General features: G+C 66.6%; 1 protein-coding gene across 12 annotated transcripts in view; it reads left to right on the plus strand.

The window, feature by feature from the left end:
- The first annotated feature begins 460 nt into the window (after positions 1–460).
- PPFIA1 (PTPRF interacting protein alpha 1) overlaps positions 461–20,529 on the plus strand; it is a 36,454-nt gene continuing 16,385 nt past the window's right edge. For 7 of the 12 annotated variants that reach the window (XM_055141613.1, XM_055141616.1, XM_055141619.1 and 4 more), the window contains exons 1-14: positions 461–615; positions 1,368–1,646; positions 12,221–12,322; positions 12,537–12,701; positions 12,808–12,882; positions 13,059–13,160; positions 13,579–13,800; positions 14,858–15,004; positions 16,035–16,169; positions 16,661–16,735; positions 16,819–16,902; positions 18,508–18,639; positions 19,420–19,482; positions 20,347–20,426. In XM_055141613.1, coding sequence (XP_054997588.1) covers positions 1,368–1,646; positions 12,221–12,322; positions 12,537–12,701; positions 12,808–12,882; positions 13,059–13,160; positions 13,579–13,800; positions 14,858–15,004; positions 16,035–16,169; positions 16,661–16,735; positions 16,819–16,902; positions 18,508–18,639; positions 19,420–19,482; positions 20,347–20,426 — 1,661 coding nt within the window. In that variant the 5' untranslated portion in view covers positions 461–615. Of the gene's footprint in view, positions 616–1,147; positions 1,163–1,367; positions 1,647–12,220; positions 12,323–12,536; positions 12,702–12,807; positions 12,883–13,058; positions 13,161–13,578; positions 13,801–14,857; positions 15,005–16,034; positions 16,170–16,660; positions 16,736–16,818; positions 16,903–18,507; positions 18,640–19,419; positions 19,483–20,346; positions 20,427–20,529 lie in introns of those variants that run through there. The other 5 variants (XM_055141620.1, XM_055141625.1, XM_055141622.1 and 2 more) reach the window with 2 other exon arrangements.

Genomic DNA, 20,529 nt, shown 5'->3' on the forward strand with positions numbered 1-20,529 from the left:
CGGGAGCACCTGCCGGCCAGGGGCCCCTGCAAGCATCTGAGCCCGGGCAAGGTGGGCAGACGCCACTTCCGGCCGCGCGCGTGACGCACAGCGGACACCGACCCCGACCTTAGCAGCCCTCGGCGGCGGGGAAGCCGGGGGCGCCGCGGGGTGCGCAGGTGCAGCCCCGCGAGCCGCGAGCGGAGCCGCGGGGGCGGGGCTCGGAGGGGGCGGGGCCTCCCGTCTCCGCCAATGGGGGCTCCCGGGAGGCGGCGCTCGCCCTCGGACCGCGGCGGCGCGGAGCCCGCGCCCCTCCCCGGGGGCGGGCCCTCGGGGGCGTGGCCGCCCCGCCTCCGCCAATGGCGCGCGGGCCGCGGGGGCGGGGCCAGCCGGGCCGGCCGCGGCGCTCGGCGCTGACGCGCGGCCGACGCGCCCGACGTCGGGCACGTTGACGCCGGCGACGCGCCGCCGGGCCCGCTCCGCCGCCGAGTGCCAGTGTCCGGCCGCGGGCCGGCCTTGCTGAGTGGGGGCGGCGGGCCCGGGGCCGCGTCGCGGGCCGGGCGGCGGGCGCGGGGTCGCCCGCACCGAGCAGCCGCCGCCCGCGGAGCCTCGTCGCCGCTCCCGCCGCCGGGCAAGGTGAGGGCGCGGGCGGCGGCGGCGGCGGCTCGGCCTGGGGCCCGGCGCGCGGCCCGCGCGGCCCGGGGTCAGCGCGGGGGCGCGGGGTCGGAGGTCAGCGCGGGGGCGCGGGCCCGGGAGCGCGCGGCGGGGGGCGCGCCGCCGGGAGTCCCCCACCCCACGCCCCCCTCCGCCGCCGCCGCCGCCGCGGGGTCCCGGCCCGGCGAGCGCGACCCCGGGGGCCCCCGCGCGCGCGCCGCGGTGGCGGTCGCCCCGGGGACGGCCCGTGCCCGACACCTGATCGCCGTCCCGGCTCCCCTTTCACGCCCGCCCCTGCCGGCCCGGTCCCGGCCCCCACGGGGCGCCTGTCAGCTCGGACCCCGCGCCTGGCTTCCCCCAGGAGTCAGCCCGGGACACGGCGGGGACACCGCCGGGTGCGGCCCGAGAAGGGAGCGGGACCAGGGCCGCGCGCACGCCGCCTTCTCTCCCGCACCGGGAAGTGGAGCAATAAAAAACAAACCGCGTGGGAGCCGGCCTGCTCAGGCCCGCACCTAGAAAGTTCAGCTCTGTAAACAGGATTCCTGGGGGTGGGCGCCGCCCGGGGAGGGCGATGGTTGCCGCGGCGGTGTGGTCACTTAGGGAGGACCAGCGTGCGTCCACTCTCCAGCCTACGCCGGGCTGCGCGGTTTCCCAGACCCGAGCCGGAGAGCGAGCGAGCGAGGTGCAGTGCCTCTGCCTCCCCCGCTGACGGCCCCCCGCCCCTGTCCTCCTAGATGATGTGCGAGGTGATGCCCACCATCAATGAGACCGAAAGCCCCCTGGGCGGCGGCGGGAGCCCGGGCGGCGGGACCCAGGACAGCGGGTCCCCGGCGCCGTTGGACGCCGACTCCCAGTTTGAGCAGCTGATGGTTTCCATGCTGGACGAGCGGGACCGGATCCTGGACACGCTGCGGGAGACCCAGGAGACGCTGGCCCTCACCCAGGGCAAGCTACACGAGGTCGGCCACGAGCGCGACTCCCTGCAGCGGCAGCTGACCTCCTCGCTCCCGCAGGTGGGTGCCTCGCGGGGCGGGTGGCTTCCGGGAGGGCTGGGCGAAGGCCCTTCTGGACCAGCCCTTCCCGGATCTGGAAGTCCCAGGTAGGTAGGTGAAGGTCGCTGGGGAGGGAGGGGGCGAGGTGGGGACTGAGCACTGCGGCCGGGCTGCACCACACACACATGAGCCCCGGCTCCGGGCGTGGGAGAGGGACAGGGAGCAGTCAGGCTGCGGTGCTGTCAGCCGGGGCTCATGTCCGACGGGCGGTGGGTGGAGGTCCTGGGGGCTACCGGCAGTGTCCCGCAGGGCCCTGTGCTCCGTCAGGCGGGCCTTGGGCCGAGCCGGGAGCCTGGTTCCTGTGGGACTTTCTCCGTGACCGAGGAGCTTCGCAGCGCTTTGAAGCGCACTGGGAGCGTTAATCTCCGCATCTTGCCGAGATTACGGACCCGATCTGGAGCCCATTCAAAGGCTTTCCTCGCGGAGGCTTTAATGACAGGTGCGGGGAGGGCGTCACGGGGGAAGTGTGAGGTCAGCAGCCCCCAGCCCTGGGGCGGGCCGGTTCCCGGGGTTCCGGGCTCCCGGGTGGCCCGGAGAGGCTCAGTGGGAATCCGCACGGGAGCAGAGACGCCCAGCCGCGGTCAGGGCTTCCGAGAGACGAGCCCGGCGCTGGCTTTCCCTCCGGCCACACCCCCTCGACGCGCTCTCAGTCCCGCCTTGCGGCCGCTCACGAACTCCCTGCAGTTCAGAGACGTCGGATTCGCTTTTCATCGGAAAGTTGGGGTCTGGTCCCTCGTGCACCTCGGCCCTGCAGCTCTCGGGGCCCCTGGACTCAGGCCCCGCCGCTGCCCAGGCCTTAGCGCCATCCGAGGGCCGGGCGGCCCCTCGGCCTTCTCCTGGCCTTTGGTTCCCCAGCCAGCCGCTTCGTTCGTGGGGTCCTGCATCCGGGGGCCAGGCCGCCCTCGCCCTGCGTCTCACTCCCGCTCGGCCAGCTTGTGGGGAAGGCGGGGGCTGGTGTGCTGACTGAGGCCGTGTGAGTGCACGCGAGTGTGTGCATGTGCGTTTGTGTGTGCATGTGTGTGCGTGTGTGCGCATGGACTCTTCTTTTCCAAGTCGAGTTTTGCTGTTCTCTGGATAAGCAGGCAGTGGCGTTGCTGGCACCCTGGGCGTCCCGGCGTCAGTTCCTTTCGGAATCTCCCTTCGTATTCCGTAGCGGCCACCCCCATTTCCGGTCCCCCGAGAAGTACAGGTGTTCCGGCGCCCCTTTCCTCTGGACCTGCGCCAGCGAAGGCCGTTTGCAGCCCTGCCGTGCCAGGCCCTTCTCAGAGGTGCCGTCCCACCGTGGCTGTCCTGCGCGTGTCCCCGCTTCCGAGTGAACCTGTGGGTTTCTTGGCGTGCCCGTTGGCGGACTGTCTCCCAGATCGGTCCGTTTGGTGGTGGCGGCGTTCGTTCTGTTGTCGAGTCGTGCGAGTTCTCTGGATGTGCACCCCGTGTGGAGTGTCTCACCCGGTCGGTGGGAACCCTTTAGGTTTCTCTGGTGCTCTCGACCTCTCTGTGGCCGATGTCCTGGAGTGTGTCACGGCATTCTTTGCACATTGTGTGATTTCACATGACGTTTCTGGCTGGTGTGCGTGAGGAGCTCGGGTCTGTTTCTGGCCTGTGGCGTCTGGGTTGCACAGCCATCCCTTGCCGAGGCTGTCCTCTCTGCAGGGTCTGGGCACCCTCGGGGACGTCGGAGGCCGTGTCCCCAGACCGGCGGGGTCGTTGCTGGCTCCCGGTGCCTGGGCTGTGTCTCGTTCTAGCACCATGCTGTTTCGATTATTTTTACCCGCTTGTGGAGTTTGAAGTCTGAATACTTCCACTTTCCTCCTCCTCTCAGAACTCCTTGGCTCATCAGGCTCTTTGTGTTAGGAACTTTAGAACTGTTTTAGTTATTTGAAAAATGCCATTGTGGTTTTCAGAGGGATTACGTTAAATCTGTGCGAAACGTTAGGTAATGAGGACAGTTGAACCGTGTTCTTCAAGTCTGTGACCGTGGCCGTGGTTCTTTGCCGTGTATTTTACAGCGCCTGTTGGCAGCGTACTGGTCTTTCACTGCCTCCGCTGCCTTTTCTAGAGATGCTTGTTGTCTGTTTTGGGGTCAGACCCAGCGGTGTCCAGGGCGTCACCCTGGCTCTGGGCGCAGGGATCACTCCTGGTGGGGCCGGGGGTCAGGCCTGGGTCCCCACGTGCAAGGCAAATGCCGGCCCGCTCAGCCCCTCCCAGAGCTGGTTTATCAGACTGGTGAGATGCGAGGCTCTTCTCTCCGTTGAGTATTCCTCTCACGCGTGCTGTGAATGGACGTGTTTGTTCAGGTCAGATTTTGGTATCCCGAGACGCGGCTGGTGTGTTTACTTAGGAGGGGTGTGGGCCGGCCCATCTCCGTTGCACAGATTGCGCTGGTGCCTGGGACCGCTGAGGCGCCCGTGCATGCGTGCGTGGTGAGGGGACGCGTCCCGGCAGAGAGGAGGGGCCGGGGTGGCTGGGCGGTGGGCGGGGGCGCGGCCCTGCCAGCTTCCCCGGGAGCCATCAGGGCCTGAAGCAGCTTGTTGTACGGCGAGTGCCCGCACCCGTGCCAGCCGACAGACCGTCCCTCTCCTGGCACTGGCTCTGCGGTGGCCCTCGTGCTGGGGGTCCAGCGAGCCTGCGCGCCCGCTGAGGAGTGGGCAGGCAGCAGACTTAGGCTTCTTTTTTTTTTTGGTGGTTCCTTGTCTTTGGGTCGTGAGCGAGTGGGGTTACTCCTGCCTCTGTGCTCAGGTCTCCTCTAGGCACCGCCGTCTGGGGCCTGTGTCGACACGGGCCAGGTTACTTTTCTCCCTGGGCGTTGGTGCTCTGCGGGGGGAGGGGCTTGGGTTTTGGGTTTCTTCCTTGCTTCAGGGTCATGCCTGGAGGTACTCAGGGCTACTCAGTGCTCCGGAGCGACCCTTGGCCGTGCCAGGGGGCCCCGTGCGGTGCAGGGGGGTGTCTCCGCTGGCTGTGTGACTGACCGGTGTCTTTGGCAACCGCAAGGTTCATCTTCTTATTTACTCTTGTTTTCCGGGGGGGGGCCGTGGGACTTGGAGCTGTCGCCCCACACACGTGACACCTGAGCTCTGCCCCTGGGCCGTGTCCTGGCCCCGACGCTGCTGTCCTTTCCCCCCTTTGGGCGGTGGTGGAGAGCACCTGGCAGTGCCCGGGGGTCGCTCTTGGTGCTGCCCAAGGGTCCAGCCGGGTCAGGTGTGCAGGTCAAGCCCGCGACCCCTGGGCTCTGTCTCCAGGCTCCCGCCCCAAAGTTTCCGCTTGAAGGTGGCAGAGTTGATCCCTCGTGCTCACCGGGAGGTCGAGGCCTGGGGCGGGAGAGCAGGGGCGGACCCCGCAGGTCTCGGAGGCTGGCGTCCCCTCCCGGCACGCCCGGCGGGAAGGCCTTCGGGGTGTGGTGCCGTGGGGCCTCCTTCCCCTCCACACAGTGGCAGACGCCGTGCGGCTTCCCATACCCCCCTGCGCCATTTATCCTTCTGTTTTTTATTATCCTTTCTGGGGTCGGGCTGGGCCACGGCGGGCCGTGCTCAGGGCTCGCTCCTGGCGGGCTTGAGGAGGACCCATACGGGGTGGGGGGGACCCGGGGCCGAGCCTGGCCGCTGCACTCACACTCGGCCCCGCCTTTTGTTTTTACACCCTCCCCCCACCCTTCCTTGCCTGGTGGCGGTGCTTCTCCTTGGCAGGGTCACGTGTTTGGCTGGGGTTGCCGCAGTGTCCATACACACGTGCCAGGGTGTCACGGGGGGCTCAGGACCCGAGACATGGGACCCCAGGGGCTGCGACTCGGGACCACATGGATGCTGCATCACCTCTGTTCTCTCTCTTTTCTTTTTTCCCCCCTTTTCGGGTCACATCAGGCGATGCTCAGGGGTTACTCCTGGCTCTGCACTCAGGATTTACCCCTGGCGGTGCTCGGGGGACCCTATGGGATGCTGGGAATCGAACCCAGGTCGGCCGCGTGCAAGGCAAACGCCCTCCCTGCAGTGCTATTGCTCCAGCCCCTGCCTCTGTTCTCCGGGCCTCTGTCAGTCTTGTCTTTCCGAGAACCCTACACTTCCTGAGTTACCGGGGCTGGAGTCATGTTGCCTCATCTTGGAAGTTTTCCACCTTTGTTCCGATGCAGGAGTACCTTGACCCTTTGCACAAGTCAGAGAAACGTTTTAGAATCTGCTTGGTCGGTCTCTGGGAGCGCCTGGGCCGCCCCGGCCTGGAGAAGGCGGGGAGTGTGGGACACAGTGTAGCCTCCCGGCCTGATGCCGGCTTCCTGTCGGCGGGCTTGAGGCTCCGACTGGGGGGCGCCCAGGGGTCGGACTCCTGTGTTTGCTGTGGGCCACACCCAGCGGTGCTCAGGGCTTACTCCTAGCACTGTGCTCAGGGATCGCGCCTGGCAGGCGGCTGGCGATTGAACTCGGCCCTGTCCCTCCCCGCCCGGGGTTGGAGCTCGGCTGCTGTTCTCCGGCTGAGGATGGTTCGTCAGCAGACACTGGCCTTGCGCTCGTGAGGTCCTGGGTGCAGTCCCCAGCCCTGCGCGGACGGAACAGAAATGAACCGTTCCTCACAAGCGTGCGGAGACGAAATTGGGTTTCGTGTATCTGTCGCGTGTGCTTGTTTCTAATAACAGCATATCAGCGTGGCGTGGGGCTGCTCCTGCCTCGGTGCTCAGGGTGGCGGCTGCGTGCTGCCCGCTCCCAGCGCCGGCCCGTGTCCCTGCGGCAGTCGGGTCGGAGGCGGTGCAGCCCGACTGTCCTGCCCAGCCTCTCCCCGGGGGCGCTGTGTGGGCACCCAGGGCCGGCTGCCACACGCCCCGGCCCCCTTCCTTTTCTGCCGGGGGAAGTTACTGTCCCTTGCTGGTCGGGTCCCCCTCGCCCCCGGCGCCTGCAGAGCTGCTGGGGCTAGTCGGGCTTGGTGCTAGGCGCCTGGGCCCGGTTTGGAAGCATCTCCGAGAGAGAAGCGGGCGGAGGGGGACGGGCAGGAGCGTGCGGGCTGCCCACGAGGCAGCGGGGCGGGGCCAGCGGTGGCTCTCGGAGGTCACAGCAGTTTCACGGTGGCCCGGCTGCTTCTGCAGTCAGAGACTATGGCCCTGGCCACAGGAAGCCTTGAACCCACCGGTCCTTTCCTGCTCGAACCCTGGCCCACAGCTTCTCGGTCGAGGCGTCTTAGCCGCTGCCCCTCCCTGTGGCCTCCCTGCGGCATCCTGGATCTCTTTCCTGCCCTCGGGCTGCCCCGCCTCGGCGCTTTCCCTTGGCCTTTCTGCCCGTCCTTGGCGGCTGCCGAGCCCGTGGCCGAGTTCAGTTCCAGCTACTGTGGTTCCCGGTCTCCGGCCCGGCCGGCGCTCCAGCGAGACCCTTCCTTGGGCCAGGCCTGTTTGTGACCAGTTCTGGCTGGTACCTGACAACTTTCGGGCCGCTCTGGGCCGTTTGTCTTCCTGCTTCCTCCCTCCGGTCGGCATGTTAGCTGAGGGCGGGTATTCAGAGCTTTTCCTTGGCCCTGGGGTGACCCTCTGCCACCAGGCGCGGCCGAGGATGCGCCCGTCAGTACACAGATCCGTTGTCCTTCGGGCGCCCGTCCACAGGCGGCGGGGAGTGTGGGTTCGTCACTGTCTGAAGCAGCGTGTGGGGTCTCGGCCACCGTCTCTCTCGTCCTTCACTTCGGAGAAGAGGACGCTTCCTGGTCTCGGCCGCACTCCGCTTGGTTCCAGCCCCAGGCCGGAGCCCCAGGGCATGGCTTCCGGCTGGCAGCTGCGTGACGACCGATGGTATTTACTTGCCTGCCCGTGGCCAACCTGGGCTTGATCCCAACACCCCGTATGGTCCCCCAAGCCCCTCCAGGGGTGACCCCTGAGCGCAGAGCCAGGAGTGAGTCCCGAGCACCCCCGGGAGTGGCCCCAAAATAAAGATTAGAAGAAAGGCTGCTTTAAATTTTCCCTCCGGTTTTATTTTCAAGTAGAAATGCAGCTTTTACTCTTCGGGTCTGGCGTGAGGGTTGACCAGCCTTCCCGCGAGTCCTGCATGGAGTGGCCTGCGCGCAGCATCCAGGGGCCTGGGGCCCGCCGTGCACACCTCCCTGTAGGCGAGTTTCAGGGCCTGGCCATGGACAGCCCCCAGGCTTTATACGTGTGTGCCCCCCAGGGGTGCCAGGCTCTGCCCTCCCGCGCCATCAGGGCCCTCCTACGGGTTTTCTGTCTTGTTAGCCGGCTGAGGGCCTGGCAGACTCAGTTTCTCCCCCAGGCCGTAGAACCCCTCAGCCGCCGCCCGCCGGCTGTCTCCACCGTGAGGGCTGGACCGGCCCTGCCCTGCCCCAGGCGCCTGGCGGTGACCTTCCTGTCAGTGAGCTGGTGGCATTGCCCCGTGCTGTGTGGTCACGGTGCGCTGAGGTGTCTCGACGGTCTGCCCCCCGGGGCCCCTTTCCCGCAGACCCACACGGCGCCCCTGGCCGGGTCCTTCTCCACCTTGAACGCTTGTTTCCTGACCCAAACTGTCCTCCACGATGGGGGTTTTCTGGCCTCCCACCTGGGCCCCCTTCTCCGAGGGGGACTCGTCTGGAGGCCAGTGTTGGGGGCTGCTCGGGGCCCACGGCCTCTGGAGGTCATTTCGGGAGACAGCTAGACAGAAACAAGCCTTTTTGTTTGTCTTTGGCTGCACCCGGTGGTGCCCAGGGTCCTGGCTCGGCCCTCAGGGCCTCTCCTGCTGGTGTGCAGGGCACCGTGGGGTGCCGGGGTGGAACCCACGCTGCGTGTGCCAGGCGCGTGCCTCCCCCGGGACCGCCAGTCTCCAGTCCCAGGCAAGAAGGTTGTTAATTTGTATTTTCTTTACAAATTGAAGTGCCATGTCCCCTTTTTTCATGTTTCTACCTTTTGTTCTATCCTGTTCTGATTTCTAGTGAGACGACTATTTTCCTAAGCCTGGGGGCGGGGGGCAAGAAAAGGACTTCAGCGTTTTAATCCCCTGTTAGAATCCCCCTACGGAGTGCCGTGCCGTTTGAGAGTTTCTTTGTGGTTCTTTTTTTGGTCCTGGGATAAATATATCTGACGCTCCGTAGTTAGAAACTTGGGCTTCAGGGGACGTGGAGTCGGGGCCACGTGGTCTGAGAGGCGATTTCCTTTGCTTGTTTCTGCTTAATTTAAGGTTTGCGCTTTTCTCTGGGGGGTGCTGTGTTTTCAGATACCCGACGCACTGCCGTGACCCCCGCGTCAGGCCCGGAGAGCAGAGGTCCCCCAGTGCCCGGCAGCTGGACCGGACCCCGTGGCCGGAGCCTTCCCTGCTCCTGGCCGGGCTCCTGCTGGTTCCCTGCAGGAAATTGCGTTTTGTCTGGAAGAAGCCAGCGCTCTGGAGCATGTCTGTTTTTTTAAGTTTTCCTTCTTGGCAGTGGGCTGGGGATGGGCCAAGCATCCGGCTGCCTCGTCCTCTCGGGCCTGTTGGTGGGAGCGTGGACCGGTGCTGGGCAGTGTCCACCGAGGCTCAGGGGCCACTTTAGGCCACTCAGAACTGCTGAGCCTTGTATTTTCTTGAAATCTTAAGATAGTATTAGGGCTGTGCGAGTATGCCCCCCGCCCTGGCCACACACACACACACACACACACACAGACACACACACACACACACAGACACACACGAGTATGCCCCCCACCCTGGCGCCACACACACACACACACACACACACACACACCCTTAAAAGTAACTTGCAGGGCCAGGGGAGGGCCAGCCAGATGAGGGGCTGGTGTCCTGCCCCCCTACAGCCAGGGCCCAGCGTGGCCGGGGTGGCCTGTCTGCAGCCTCAGTTCGGGCCTCCCGGGGTGCTTCCTGCCCATGGAATAGAAGCTCGTGTGTGACTCCGTGAACCGCAGTGGCGCGAAGTGGCGGCTCTGTGTGGCGTTGTGCTCTGTGGTTTTGTGGCCTGAGGAGCTGGCACCTCCTCCCTGGCATTGTGACGGACTGCCAGCGGCCGCCACGTGGAGAGCGGGCGGGCTGGCCTCTGGTCCCCGGGACCCCCCCGCACCCCCCACGGCGCACCCCGGCTTCACCCAGTGGGAGCACGTCGGGGTCCCTGGGACAAGCCGTGTGTGGAGGTCACCGCGGGAAGGGGACCACGCCATCAGCACCCCAGGCTGGCGGGGCACGCTACGTGCCCCTGTGAGGGCGCCCCGGGAGAGCCCTGCCCTGGCAGAGGGCGTACAGGGCCTCTGACGGTCCTGGCAGCGCAGCCCGCCCCGCCCAGCTACTGCCACGGCCCCCCCGCCGGCCTGTCCCCGCGCGCCCGCTGGTGCTGACCCTCTGTCCGCCTGGCCCGGGGCCCTGGGCTGTCCCAGGCTACTGCTTCCTGGCAGTGCCCGGTGCTGCCCGGGCTCGGCCTGCGTGAGTGGCCAGCTGGCCTTGGCGTCGGTGCCTCCACCCTCCCCGGCGCTCGGCACCAGCTCGGCCCCGCCAGACACAAACCCCTTCACTGTTGTCGTGTGTCTGTCTGGCTGTAACTGTGTGTCTGTGTCTACGGCTGACTGTGTCTGTCCGTGTCTGTGTCTGACTGTGTGTCTGTCTGTGACTGACTCTGTGACTGTATCTGTATCTGTGTGACTGTGTGTGTGACTGTGACTTTCTGTCTGTATGTGTGTGTCTGTCTGTGACTGACTCTGTGACTGTATCTGTATCTGTGTGTGACTATGACTGTGTCTGTGTCTGTGTGTGTCTGTGACTGTCTCTTTGTGACTGTCTCTGTGACTGTGTCTGTCTGTGACTGTGTCTGTGGTTCTGTCCACCCCTTCGCCGGGTCTGTGCGGACGCCAGGAGCTGCCCTCGTCTCTCCCGGGCCTCCTTCCCTGGTGCCCGGCAGGGGTGGCGTGCGGGTGAACGTTGGCCCCAGACGCTGCCACGCAGTCTCCCGCCTCGCCTTCCCCTGCCAGCCCTCTTGCCCCTTGCTCGGGCCTCGTGCCCGGTGTCCCGCGCTCCCTGTCCTTCTCTTCCCCGTCTCCAGTCCCTGGGGCACGCAGCTGTTCTGCTGTGGCCACTCCCTGCCCCACGCCTGCGCCCGAAGACCCCCGGCCCAGCCAGACCAGTCCGTGCCCCCACGGCCCTGCGCCCCCTGGCCCCGCAATTCCCTCCTTGCCGACCTCCTCCCGGGCGTTCCGGGCATGTCTGGGGGGCGGGGCGCGGCCTGCTGTGGGTCCGGGCTGGTGCTCGCCCGCCTTTCCCACAGGCCGCAGGCCCAGCCGCTCAGGAGCCGAGTGGCCTCTGCCCTCGCCCCCTGCCCTGCCCGGGCCTGTGTGCTCGTGGGGGCCCGAGGCTGCCCGCGGCTGGGGGCGCGGGGCCCGGGAATGGGTCTTACCCGAGTGTGTCGGGGGGGGCCGCCCCCGCCAGAGCCTTAGTCTGGGGCGACCCCGTGCTGCCTCCTGCCCGTGGCCGGCTGGCCGGGGACCCCCTCCTCGCTCCCCGAGCTGCCCTGGGCTGGGCCCCCCCAGAGGTGCTCGCTTCCACCCGGGCGGGCGGCTGTGGGGTGAGGGGAGTGGAGCAGAGCTGGCCAGCGTGCAGCGTGGCCAGGGCCGGATGGCTGCCGATGGGCCGCTGTCTTTGGGGTTCAGATTCAGGGGGACTGGGGGGGGGCTTCCGGGCACCCCACTGGTGCCAGGCTTTGGCAGGGGTGTCGTGCAGCAGGGCGTCTGCCGGCTGTGAGTCCAGGACCCGTGTGGTCCCTCGTGCTCCGCCAGGAGGCGCCCTGGGCAGGGCGGGGGTGTGCCCGCACCCCACCGCGCCCGCTGCCCCTCTCGGGCTGATCTCGGGTGGGTCTGAGCACCCCGCGCTCCTTGGCGGCAGGGCTGTGCCCAGCAGTGCCTGACAGGGCTGTGGTCCTGCTGAGCCCACGGCCTCAGTCACACACGTGTGCGTCACGGCCTGGCCCTCAGAGGGACCCTGCAGCGACTGGGGCTCCCTCTTCAAGCCCCGGGTTGTGAGTTCAGATCAGCCCTGGAGGCTTCCCTCAGCAACCCCTGCTGCTTCGAGCTCAGCCCTGCCAGACTCTGTGTGTGTGTGTGTGTGTGTGTGTGTGTGTGTGTGTGTGTGTGTGTGTGTGTGTGTGTGTGTGTGTGTGTGTGTGTGTGTGTGTGTGTGTGTGTGTGTGTGTGTGAAGCCCATGGTGTGAAAGGCGTGTGAGTGCCGCCTGCCTGGGTTGGCACAGCATGAAGGAAGCAGGCGGGGTGGGGACACTGGACTGGGGCAAGAGGGCAAGTTCCTTTTTGAACCCAGGCATGGGCCCGGGCTGCCCCAGGCCGAGTGCTCACCGGGCGAGTGCTCACCAGGTCTCGCGGCAGTGTGGTCTCGGCACCGGAGCCCTGGCGTGCCGCGTCATCCGCAGAGAGCTCTCCCCCGTCCCGCCCCCCTGCCCCACGGGCCCCTCCCCGCATTTGTGCTCGCTGCAGAGCTGCTTCGGGGCCCTGTCCAGAGGCGGGGCCGGGCACCGTGGCCTCACCCATCCTCCCGAGCCCGCACCAGCCTCCTCCCTGTGTCGGGCGAGGCGGGCGGGCTGCGCGCTCACCAGCCCTCTCGCGCCCCCAGGAGTTCACGGCCCTCAGCAAGGAGCTCAGCGTGTGCCGGGAGCAGCTGCTGGAGCGAGAGGAGGAGGTGGCCGAGCTGAAGGCGGAGAGGAACAACACCCGGGTGCGTCGCGGGGTCTCCTGGGGGGACCCGCTTCCCTCTCTCTGTCAGCCGCGTGTCCCTTGTCTTCTCCCCGGGGGCGGCGGCTGTTGCCCTGGGCTGAGACAGGGCTCGCTCCTTCCCGGAGCCCGCGACTCGGGCTCAGCAGCGGGCCGACGCAGTCCCCCGCCTGGCTCGGCGCGGGCGCCTGCTGGGCTCACTCGGGCTCCCCCTACAGCTGCTGCTGGAGCACCTCGAGTGCCTCGTGTCCCGGCACGAGCGCTCGCTGCGGATGACGGTGGTCAAGAGGCAGGCGCAGTCGCCGGCCGGCGTGTCCAGTGAGGTGGAGGTCCTCAAGGCGCTCAAGTCCTTGTTCGAACACCACAAGGCCCTGGACGAGAAGGTCACTAGCCCTGCCACGTGCTGGGCTCCCCGCGGGTGGGAGGGCCCTGAACGATCAGCACCCGGTCGCCCCGGGGCCTCGCCTGATGAGCACCCTGTGCCGGCAGGTGCGTGAGCGGCTGCGATTGGCCCTGGAAAGGTGCAGCCTGCTCGAGGAGGAGCTGGAGTCCACGCACAAGGAGGTGAGTGAGTCCCGGGCCCGCGCGTGCTCTGAGGCCCAGCGTCCTTCCCTCCCCGCCAGCCCGTCGGAGGCAGCTGTGCTCGGCGCAGGGTTCCCCTTCTGTTTCTGGAAGGCTTCCCAAAGGGCCTGTTTCCCTCCTTGGTTTATTCTCACGTTCTTTCCCCTCCCCCCATTTAGTTAATGACTCTTAAAGAACAGAATAATCAGAAAAAAACACTAACCGATGGGGTGCTCGAACTAAACCATGAAGAAGGAAGTGCACCGAGCACAAATGGAAAGGCAAGTCAGGCTCTGTCCTGTCTCCTCTCCTCTCTGGCGGGGCATCTGTCTATGTGCCTGCGGGTCTGTCTGTCTGCCGTGTGAGGTCTGTCTGTCAGTGTGCCTTCAGAGTGTGTGTGTCTGTGTGTGCTTGTGGGGGTCTGTCTGTGTGTGCCTGCGGGGTCTGTCTGTCTGTCTGTCTGTGTGTGCCTGCGGAGTCTGTCTGTCTGTCTGTGTGTGCTTGCGGGGTCTGTTGTCTGTCTGTGTGTGCCTGCGGGGTCGGTCTGTCTGTCTGTGTGTGCCTGCGGGGTCTGTCTGTCTGTCTGTGTGTGCCTGCGGGTCTGTCTGTCTGTCGAGGACCCTCGTGCGTCCCTGCCCCGGCCCTGTGCAGTGGGAGGTGGTGCCCAGTTACTCGGAACTTGCACTCCTCTGCCCACAGCGGTCCTCTGGCGGCTCGCTGGGCCCCGAGGAGGACCAGGCCAGAGTGCTGGAGTTGCAGGACATCGTGGACAAGCAGTCACGGGAGCAGGCCCAGATGAAGGAGCGCCTGACCGCCCTCTCCAGCCAAGTGGTCGAGCTCGAGGAGGACCTGGACACGGCCAGGAAGGACCTCATCAAGTCGGAGGAGATGAACAGCAAGCTGCAGCGCGACGTGCGCGAGGTGGGCTGCACACGGGCGGACTCCCGCACAGTGCTCCCACACCTTCAGCCTTCTCACGCTGCCGTCTCTCTCTCACACACGCACACACACACCATCCCCCACCCCAGCAACACCACCCTTTGCGGGAGACCCTCTTACAATTTGAGGGATTTCATTTTTATTGCTTCAGTGTTTTGGTTTTGGAGCCACACCCACTGCTCGGGGCCAGTCCTGGTGGGACGGAGGCCTCGTAAGCGGTGCTGGGATCGAGGTGCCTCACCCACGGTGCTCTCCGCCGGCCCCAGTTTGCACGTTATGCAAGAGTTTAAGGCGAAAAAGAGATTTACATCTGGTAACGTGATCCTTGGCAGTAGTAGATTACTGGTACAGCACATTCGGTACACGGGTTTGAAATTCTCTTTTGGAGACGTGTCACTGTCTAACTCATTGTTGTACCGTTTGGCGTTCTCGTGTGCCGGAGAGAGAGAACAGCAGGGCGGGTGCTGGCTGAGCCGCCCCACCTGGGTCTGAGTGCCAGCGCCTCCCATGTCCCTGAGCCCCGGCACGAGTAATCCTTGAGCACAGAGCCAGGACTAAGGCCTGAGCACGGTCAGCTGCAGCCCCAAAACCAGAAGGAAAAAGCCTTCGCTGCGCTAAGTTTTGGGGCCAACAGGGAAGGCCCTCGGTCGGAGTTCCAGGCTGTGAACAGGCCTTGGACCCGCAGCTCCAGGATAAACGCAGCTAAATCTTTTAGCTCGAGTGTAGCTGGGCCGGGCTCCGTGTCACTGTGTTAGCAGGGCGGTCACCGGGCAGGGTTCCTGCAGCCTCTCCCCAGGAAAGGAGACGGTGTGTGGGCACACGGGAGGAAGGCGGCCTGATGCCAGCTGTCCCCCATGCCAGTGTGGGCCCTCGGGGGCTCTGCCTGTGGTGGCGGCAGGCAGCAGGCGGCAGCCCGGCTGGGCTTGGCGTGAAGACAGACGCGTGTCCGGGGCGGGACTTCCCGTGGGCCCCCTGGCAGGCCGCACGCCCTCCGCGGTGTGCCCGCGCTGACCGGCGCCCTCCGGAACCCCTGCCGCAGGCCTTGGCCCAGAAGGAGGACATGGAGGAGAGAATCACCACCCTGGAGAAGCGCTACCTCGCGGCCCAGCGGGAGGCCACCTCCGTGCACGACCTCAACGACAAACTGGAGAACGAGATCGCCACCAAGGATTCCATGCAGCGGCAGGTGGGCGGCCTTCCCCTGGACGCCCCCGGGGGGCGGCGGGTTTCAGCACCCTCGCGTGGAGCGCCCCCTGCCGGGCCCTGACTGCCCCGCGCCCGCCCGGCCCGGGTGCTGGTGGCCGCTTAGACACGCTCGCGCTGAGGATGGCGAGCCCCGTGAGGGCCAGCGGGGCCGGAGGGCGGGGCCGGCTGCCCGGACAGTCGCGGGCCTCGGGGGGAACCCGCAGCTCCAGGATAAACGCAGGCAGGCGGGGTGGGGCAGGGCGGGGCCTGGCCTTGCGCCCCGGTTCTCGGGCCCTGCCGCGGTGGCCACAGACTGGGGGCGGGCGTGAGTTTCACTGCACGGGGTCGAGACGCTTATCGTGAGGCTTCAGAGAGAGGTTGGGGAGTGTTACCCTGGGGGGGTCTCCCCGGGGGCCTCCGCGCAGCGGTCTGTACGTGCAGACATGAGGCTCCTCTCCTGTGCTGGGTCTGGGCCCTGCAGGAGGCTGCGCTCGCAGTCCCAGAGGACCAGGCAGGGCCCGAACCCAGGCTCCGGCGTCCCGAGCACCGCGGCCCTTGAGGGCCATCGCTCTGGCCTGGACCGGACGTTTCCTTGCCTGGGTGTCCTCTGCCGCCTGCACTTGCTCCCTTGGCCCCTGGGGAAGCAGAGGGGGGCGGGACGTGCCCGTCAGCCGCTGTGCTCCCGCCACTGAGCTTTCGGGGATGGTTTTTGTTTGTTGTCGGGTTAACACCCAGCAGTACTCGGGGATCGAACCCCGGTCAGCAGTGTACAGGGCTGGTGCCCTCTGCGTGTCCTCGCCACGCCTGCGGGCGCCCGGGAGGGCAGTGCCTGCCAGCTCCCATGGTGTGAGCAGCCGTTGTGGGTCTGAGCAGCGTCCCGACGGGGTCTGAGTTTAGGGGCTGTGCCCGACTGCACTCAGGGCCGACTCCTGGCTCTGTGCCCAGGGACACTCCTGGCGGGCTCGGGGGGCCCTGGGGGTGCCAGCCGCCCTCTGGCCGTGGCACCAACGCGCGGTGTGGGTCTCGCCTAGACGGAGGACAAGAACCGGCAGCTGCAGGAGCGCCTGGAACTGGCCGAGCAGAAGCTGCAGCAGACGCTGCGGAAGGCCGAGACGCTGCCCGAGGTGGAGGCCGAGCTGGCGCAGCGGGTGGCCGCGCTCTCCAAGGTACGGCTGTCGCCGGCGTCGGCTGCCCAGGACCCAAGGCCTCCCTGTGCGCCCCTGTCCCCTGTGTGCCCTGTCCTCTCGGCCCTGTACTCCTCTGTGCCTGTCCCCCTCTGCTGTCTCCGTGTGCGTGACCTTCGAGCTCTGTTGCTGCTTCCGGGGCCCCTCGCCGGCGCTGGCCTGGGTGGACGCGGCGCGGGCAGCTGGCCTTTCCCAGAGGGGCCGGGCCCTCCGTGACGCTGACGTGCGGCAGCCAGGAAGAAACTGTCACGTGACCCGGTCGTTCGTGCCACCGTGTTCCCCCTCGCTGCCCGGCGCCGGCAGGGCAGGGGCCCACGGCCTGCGGTGTCGGGAGCCTGGTCGCCGTGCGGGCGGGGCCGTCCCCACGCGGGGCCAGTGCTGGCCAGCGCCTCTGCTCTCTCCCTCGCCGTCTGCGCGTCACGTCCGCGTCTCTCTTCTCCCCTGTCGTCTCTCCTGTCCCTCGTCGGCTCTAGCCTGACGCTCTGTCTCCGGGAAGCCCTGCTGCTCCGGACGCTAAGCTGCTGGCCCTCGCCGCCCAGCTCGGGAAGGTAGAGGCGGGCGTCGCGCCCGCGCCCGGGGGGCCTGCGCTGCTCGGCGCCGCCGCGGGCCGCTCACGCTGCGCTCTCGGCAGGCGGAGGAGAGGCACGGGAACATCGAGGAGCGGCTGCGGCAGATGGAGGCGCAGCTGGAGGAGAAGAACCAGGAGCTGCAGCGGGTGCGTCTCCGGGCGGGGGGCTGAGGCATCGAGGTGTTTTCCCGGAAGGCGCCAGGCCCTGGTGGGTACAGAACGTCCGGGAAAGAGTGGCCGCCGGTGACGTCGGTCCAGCCCCGGTCGTGCTGAGTTGGTCACGGGAGCGAGTCCTGGCCCTGCCCCTCGCCCACAGGGGCCCCTCGGTCTCGCCTTTGGGTGCACTTCCCGGCTTTCAGAGAGGTTTCGGGGGGCTTCCGGATCCGGCCTTGATCCGTTCAGAACCCGCCTGTTGGGCGTCAGGCGCTCTGAGGGTTGGCGCCACGGGGTGGCTTTACGAGGACCTTCGGGAAGGGGCCAGCCCAGCCCCACCCGGGCCCCTGGGCACTGCCGTCAGGTGGCCCCGGGACCCTCCCACCCAGGACTGGGAACACAGGCCATTTCCAGGAGGAAACTGGGGGGAGTTCAGTCAACGTGACCGCCTGGTGGCTTTGTGGCCTCACACTTTAAAATCACTTCCCCGAGCACAGCGCCAGGAGTTAGCCCTGAGCGTTGCCAAATGTGGCCCCCCCCAGCCCCCAAATTACTGCTGCTAAAACTCCTTAAGGAGATGATTATATGTGACCATCTCACACGTAAACTTCCTTTACGTGGAGGTTAACATTGGGAATGAGCTGCGGCAACTTTGTTTCCAGAGTAAAATTGTACCTTAGTCTGTAATTGGCATCATTCGCCACCTCTGAATGCAGAGCCAAGCTTGCTGTGTACACACCAGAAATTCTTGCAACGTGTAGATAAGTCCGTCCCCATGGCCAGACTCCGTCTATATGGCCAGATTCCTTCTCTGAGTCAATCCCCCTGCGCCAGATTCCGTCTGTACGGCCAGATTCCTTCTCTGAATCCGTCCCCCTGCGCCAGACTCCGCCTATACGGCCAGATTCCTTCTCTGAGTCCATCCCCCATGGCCAGACTCCGTCTATACGGCCAGATTCCTTCTGAGTCCATCCCCCTGCGCCAGACTCCGTCTATACGGCCAGATTCCTTCTCTGAGTCCATCCCCCATGGCCAGACTCCGTCTATACGGCCAGATTCTTTCTCTGAGTCCATCCCCCTGCGCCAAACTCCTTCTATAAGTTCATCATCTCTGGTCAGATTCCTTCTGTGAGTCCAGATTCCTTTTATAAGTTCGTCCCCTCTGGCCAGATTCCTTATTTTTGTTTGTTTGTTTGTTTTTGGTTCACACCCAGCGATGCTCGGGGGTTACTCCTGGCTCTGCGCTCAGGAATTTCTCCTGGCAGTGCTCAGGGGACCCTATGGGGTGCCGGGGATCAAACCCGGGTCGGCCGTGTGCAAAGCACACACCCTCCCCGCTGTGCTATGGCTCCGGCCCCATGGCCAGACTCCTGTGAGTCCAGACTCCTCCTGGGACCTCGGTCCCCTGCGCCAGCCTTCTTCCCACGCGTCCGTGCCGAGTCCCTCCCCGGCGGGTGCAGACATTCCTGAGGCGCCTGAGGCCGGGCTCTGGCCTGCAGCGATGCCCGGGGCTGAGGAGTGGCCGGGCTGCCCGCAGGGCTGTGTCTCGCCCTCTGCGCCCGCTCTGGGAAGGCTGTGAGCTGTGTTTCTCCCCGTCAGGCCAGGCAGAGGGAGAAGATGAACGAGGAGCATAACAAGCGCCTGTCGGACACCGTGGACAGGCTGCTGTCCGAGTCCAACGAGAGGCTGCAGCTGCACCTGAAGGAGCGGATGGCCGCTCTGGAGGAAAAGGTAGGGGACGGGGTCGGCCGCCGGCGTCAGGGCCAGGCCCGAGGCTCCTCTGAGCAGCACCAGGGCCCCGCGGCCTCCTGGGCCCCTTGTAGGAGGCCGGCTTCTGCCTCGGGTGCCCGCAAGGCTTTGGTCCGCCTGAGGGCGCTCAGGTGTCCTCCTCACCCTCCTGGGGGCCGGGGCCCGGCTCCATCCTGCCACCTCAGGGTCCTCGAAGCGCCACCGAGTGTCACCCCAGGGGGGTGGAGGTGGGAGACGGCATCGTCTCTGCACGCGGCTCCCGCAGGGCTGCTCCTGCTCGGCTGGGCCCCAACGTGCTCGGACCCTGGTCTGGGGGCCGGCCTGGCGCTGGGAGTGCTCCTAGGTATGGCCACCGTCAGGGGTGCCCCGCGGCCCGAGGGCCAGCTCCAGAGCCAGCCTCTGGCATCAGCAAGGCCTGCGGGGAGGGCGCGTGCCTGCACGCACACCCCAGAGAGCCCCCAGTGCTCGGGGCCCCTGAGCCCCGCCACTGGCCCGGAAACCAGACACTGAGCAGCCACGGGGCTGGAGGGGCAGCTCGGGCCGGGCGCTGGGGGTGGCCCAAAGCCAGACCCTGAGGAAAAGGAGAACCGTCAGGAAGAAGCCCGGGTCACACGGGCTGACGGCCGCTGGGACCTAGGGCCGCCCCCGTTCAGCTGCCCTCCTTGGCCGCACACGGCCACCCCCGCGCTGCTTCCTGGAGCCGGGGTGTCCCCCGTGGCGGCGTGGCCGGGCAGTGCTGAGGGGCTGCTCTGTCCCTTCCAGAATTCTCTGTTGCGAGAGGTGGAAAGTGCGAAGAAGCAGCTGGAAGAAACTCAGCACGAGAAGGTACTCGGGTCTGCCTCGGCCGGACTCTCACCCGGGCCCCCAGGGACAGCGGCCCCAGCAGGAGGCCGGCACAGGCGAGGCTGTGCTGAGCAGGCCAGAGAAATGGCCGCGGGGCCGGAGCAGAGGCACGGCCGGGAGGGGCTCGCCTCTCACACAGCACCTCCAGGGTCGGCCCCGGCACCCCGTAGGGTCCCCCAAGCACTGCCGGGAGTCAGCCCTGAGCACTGCTGGGTGTGGTCCCAAACCAAGAACCAAAAGGTCGATTGAACGTTATTTCACACAAAACCTTACCTAATTACATAACATAAAAATTAACAGGTTGGGGGCTGGAGCGATAGCACAGCGGGGAGGGCATTTGCCTTGCACGCGGCTGACCTGGGTTCAATTCCCAGCATCCCATATGGTCCCCCGAGTACCGCCAGGAGTAATTCCTGAGTGCAGAGCCAGGAGTAACTCCTGAGCATTGCTGGGTGGGACCCAGAAAGCGGGAAAAAAAAAAAAATAGCAGGTTGGGGCTGGAGAGACAGCACAGCGGGGAGGGCGTCTGCTTCACACACCGCCAACCCGGGTTCAGCCCCCGACGTCCCAGAGGGTCCCCCAAGCACCGCCGGGAGTGATCCCTGAGTGCAGAGCTCGAGGAACCCCAGTGGGACCCCAGAACCAGACAGACTCACAGACCGCCTCCCTTTGCTCTCGCGCTGGGAATCTTGGTGCTGGCCCTGGACAGTCGGGGCCCTCCCGGCATGGCGGCCTTGGTGGGGGTGGGGGTGTAGTTGAGTGGGCGAGAGAAGCGAGCGGGGGCGGGGCAGGGCAGGGTCGCGCTCGGGAGGGGTGTGTGACGCGGGCGCCGCGCCCTTGCTGCAGGACCAGCTGCTGCTCACCGTGGAGGCCCTGAGGACCGAGCTGGAGCAGACACGGCTCCGCGGCGCTTCCCTCCACCACGGGTACGACCCGGCGTGGGTGCCGGGGGTCTGGGCGCAGCGGGCAGGGCGGGCAGACGTGCCGGGCCCTGCGTCCGGGGCCCCAGAGAGTCCAGAAGTGTGGGGG

The sequence above is a fragment of the Sorex araneus genome, chromosome 6 (genome assembly GCF_027595985.1).
Source record: "Sorex araneus isolate mSorAra2 chromosome 6, mSorAra2.pri, whole genome shotgun sequence".
Lineage (NCBI taxonomy): Eukaryota > Metazoa > Chordata > Mammalia > Eulipotyphla > Soricidae > Sorex > Sorex araneus.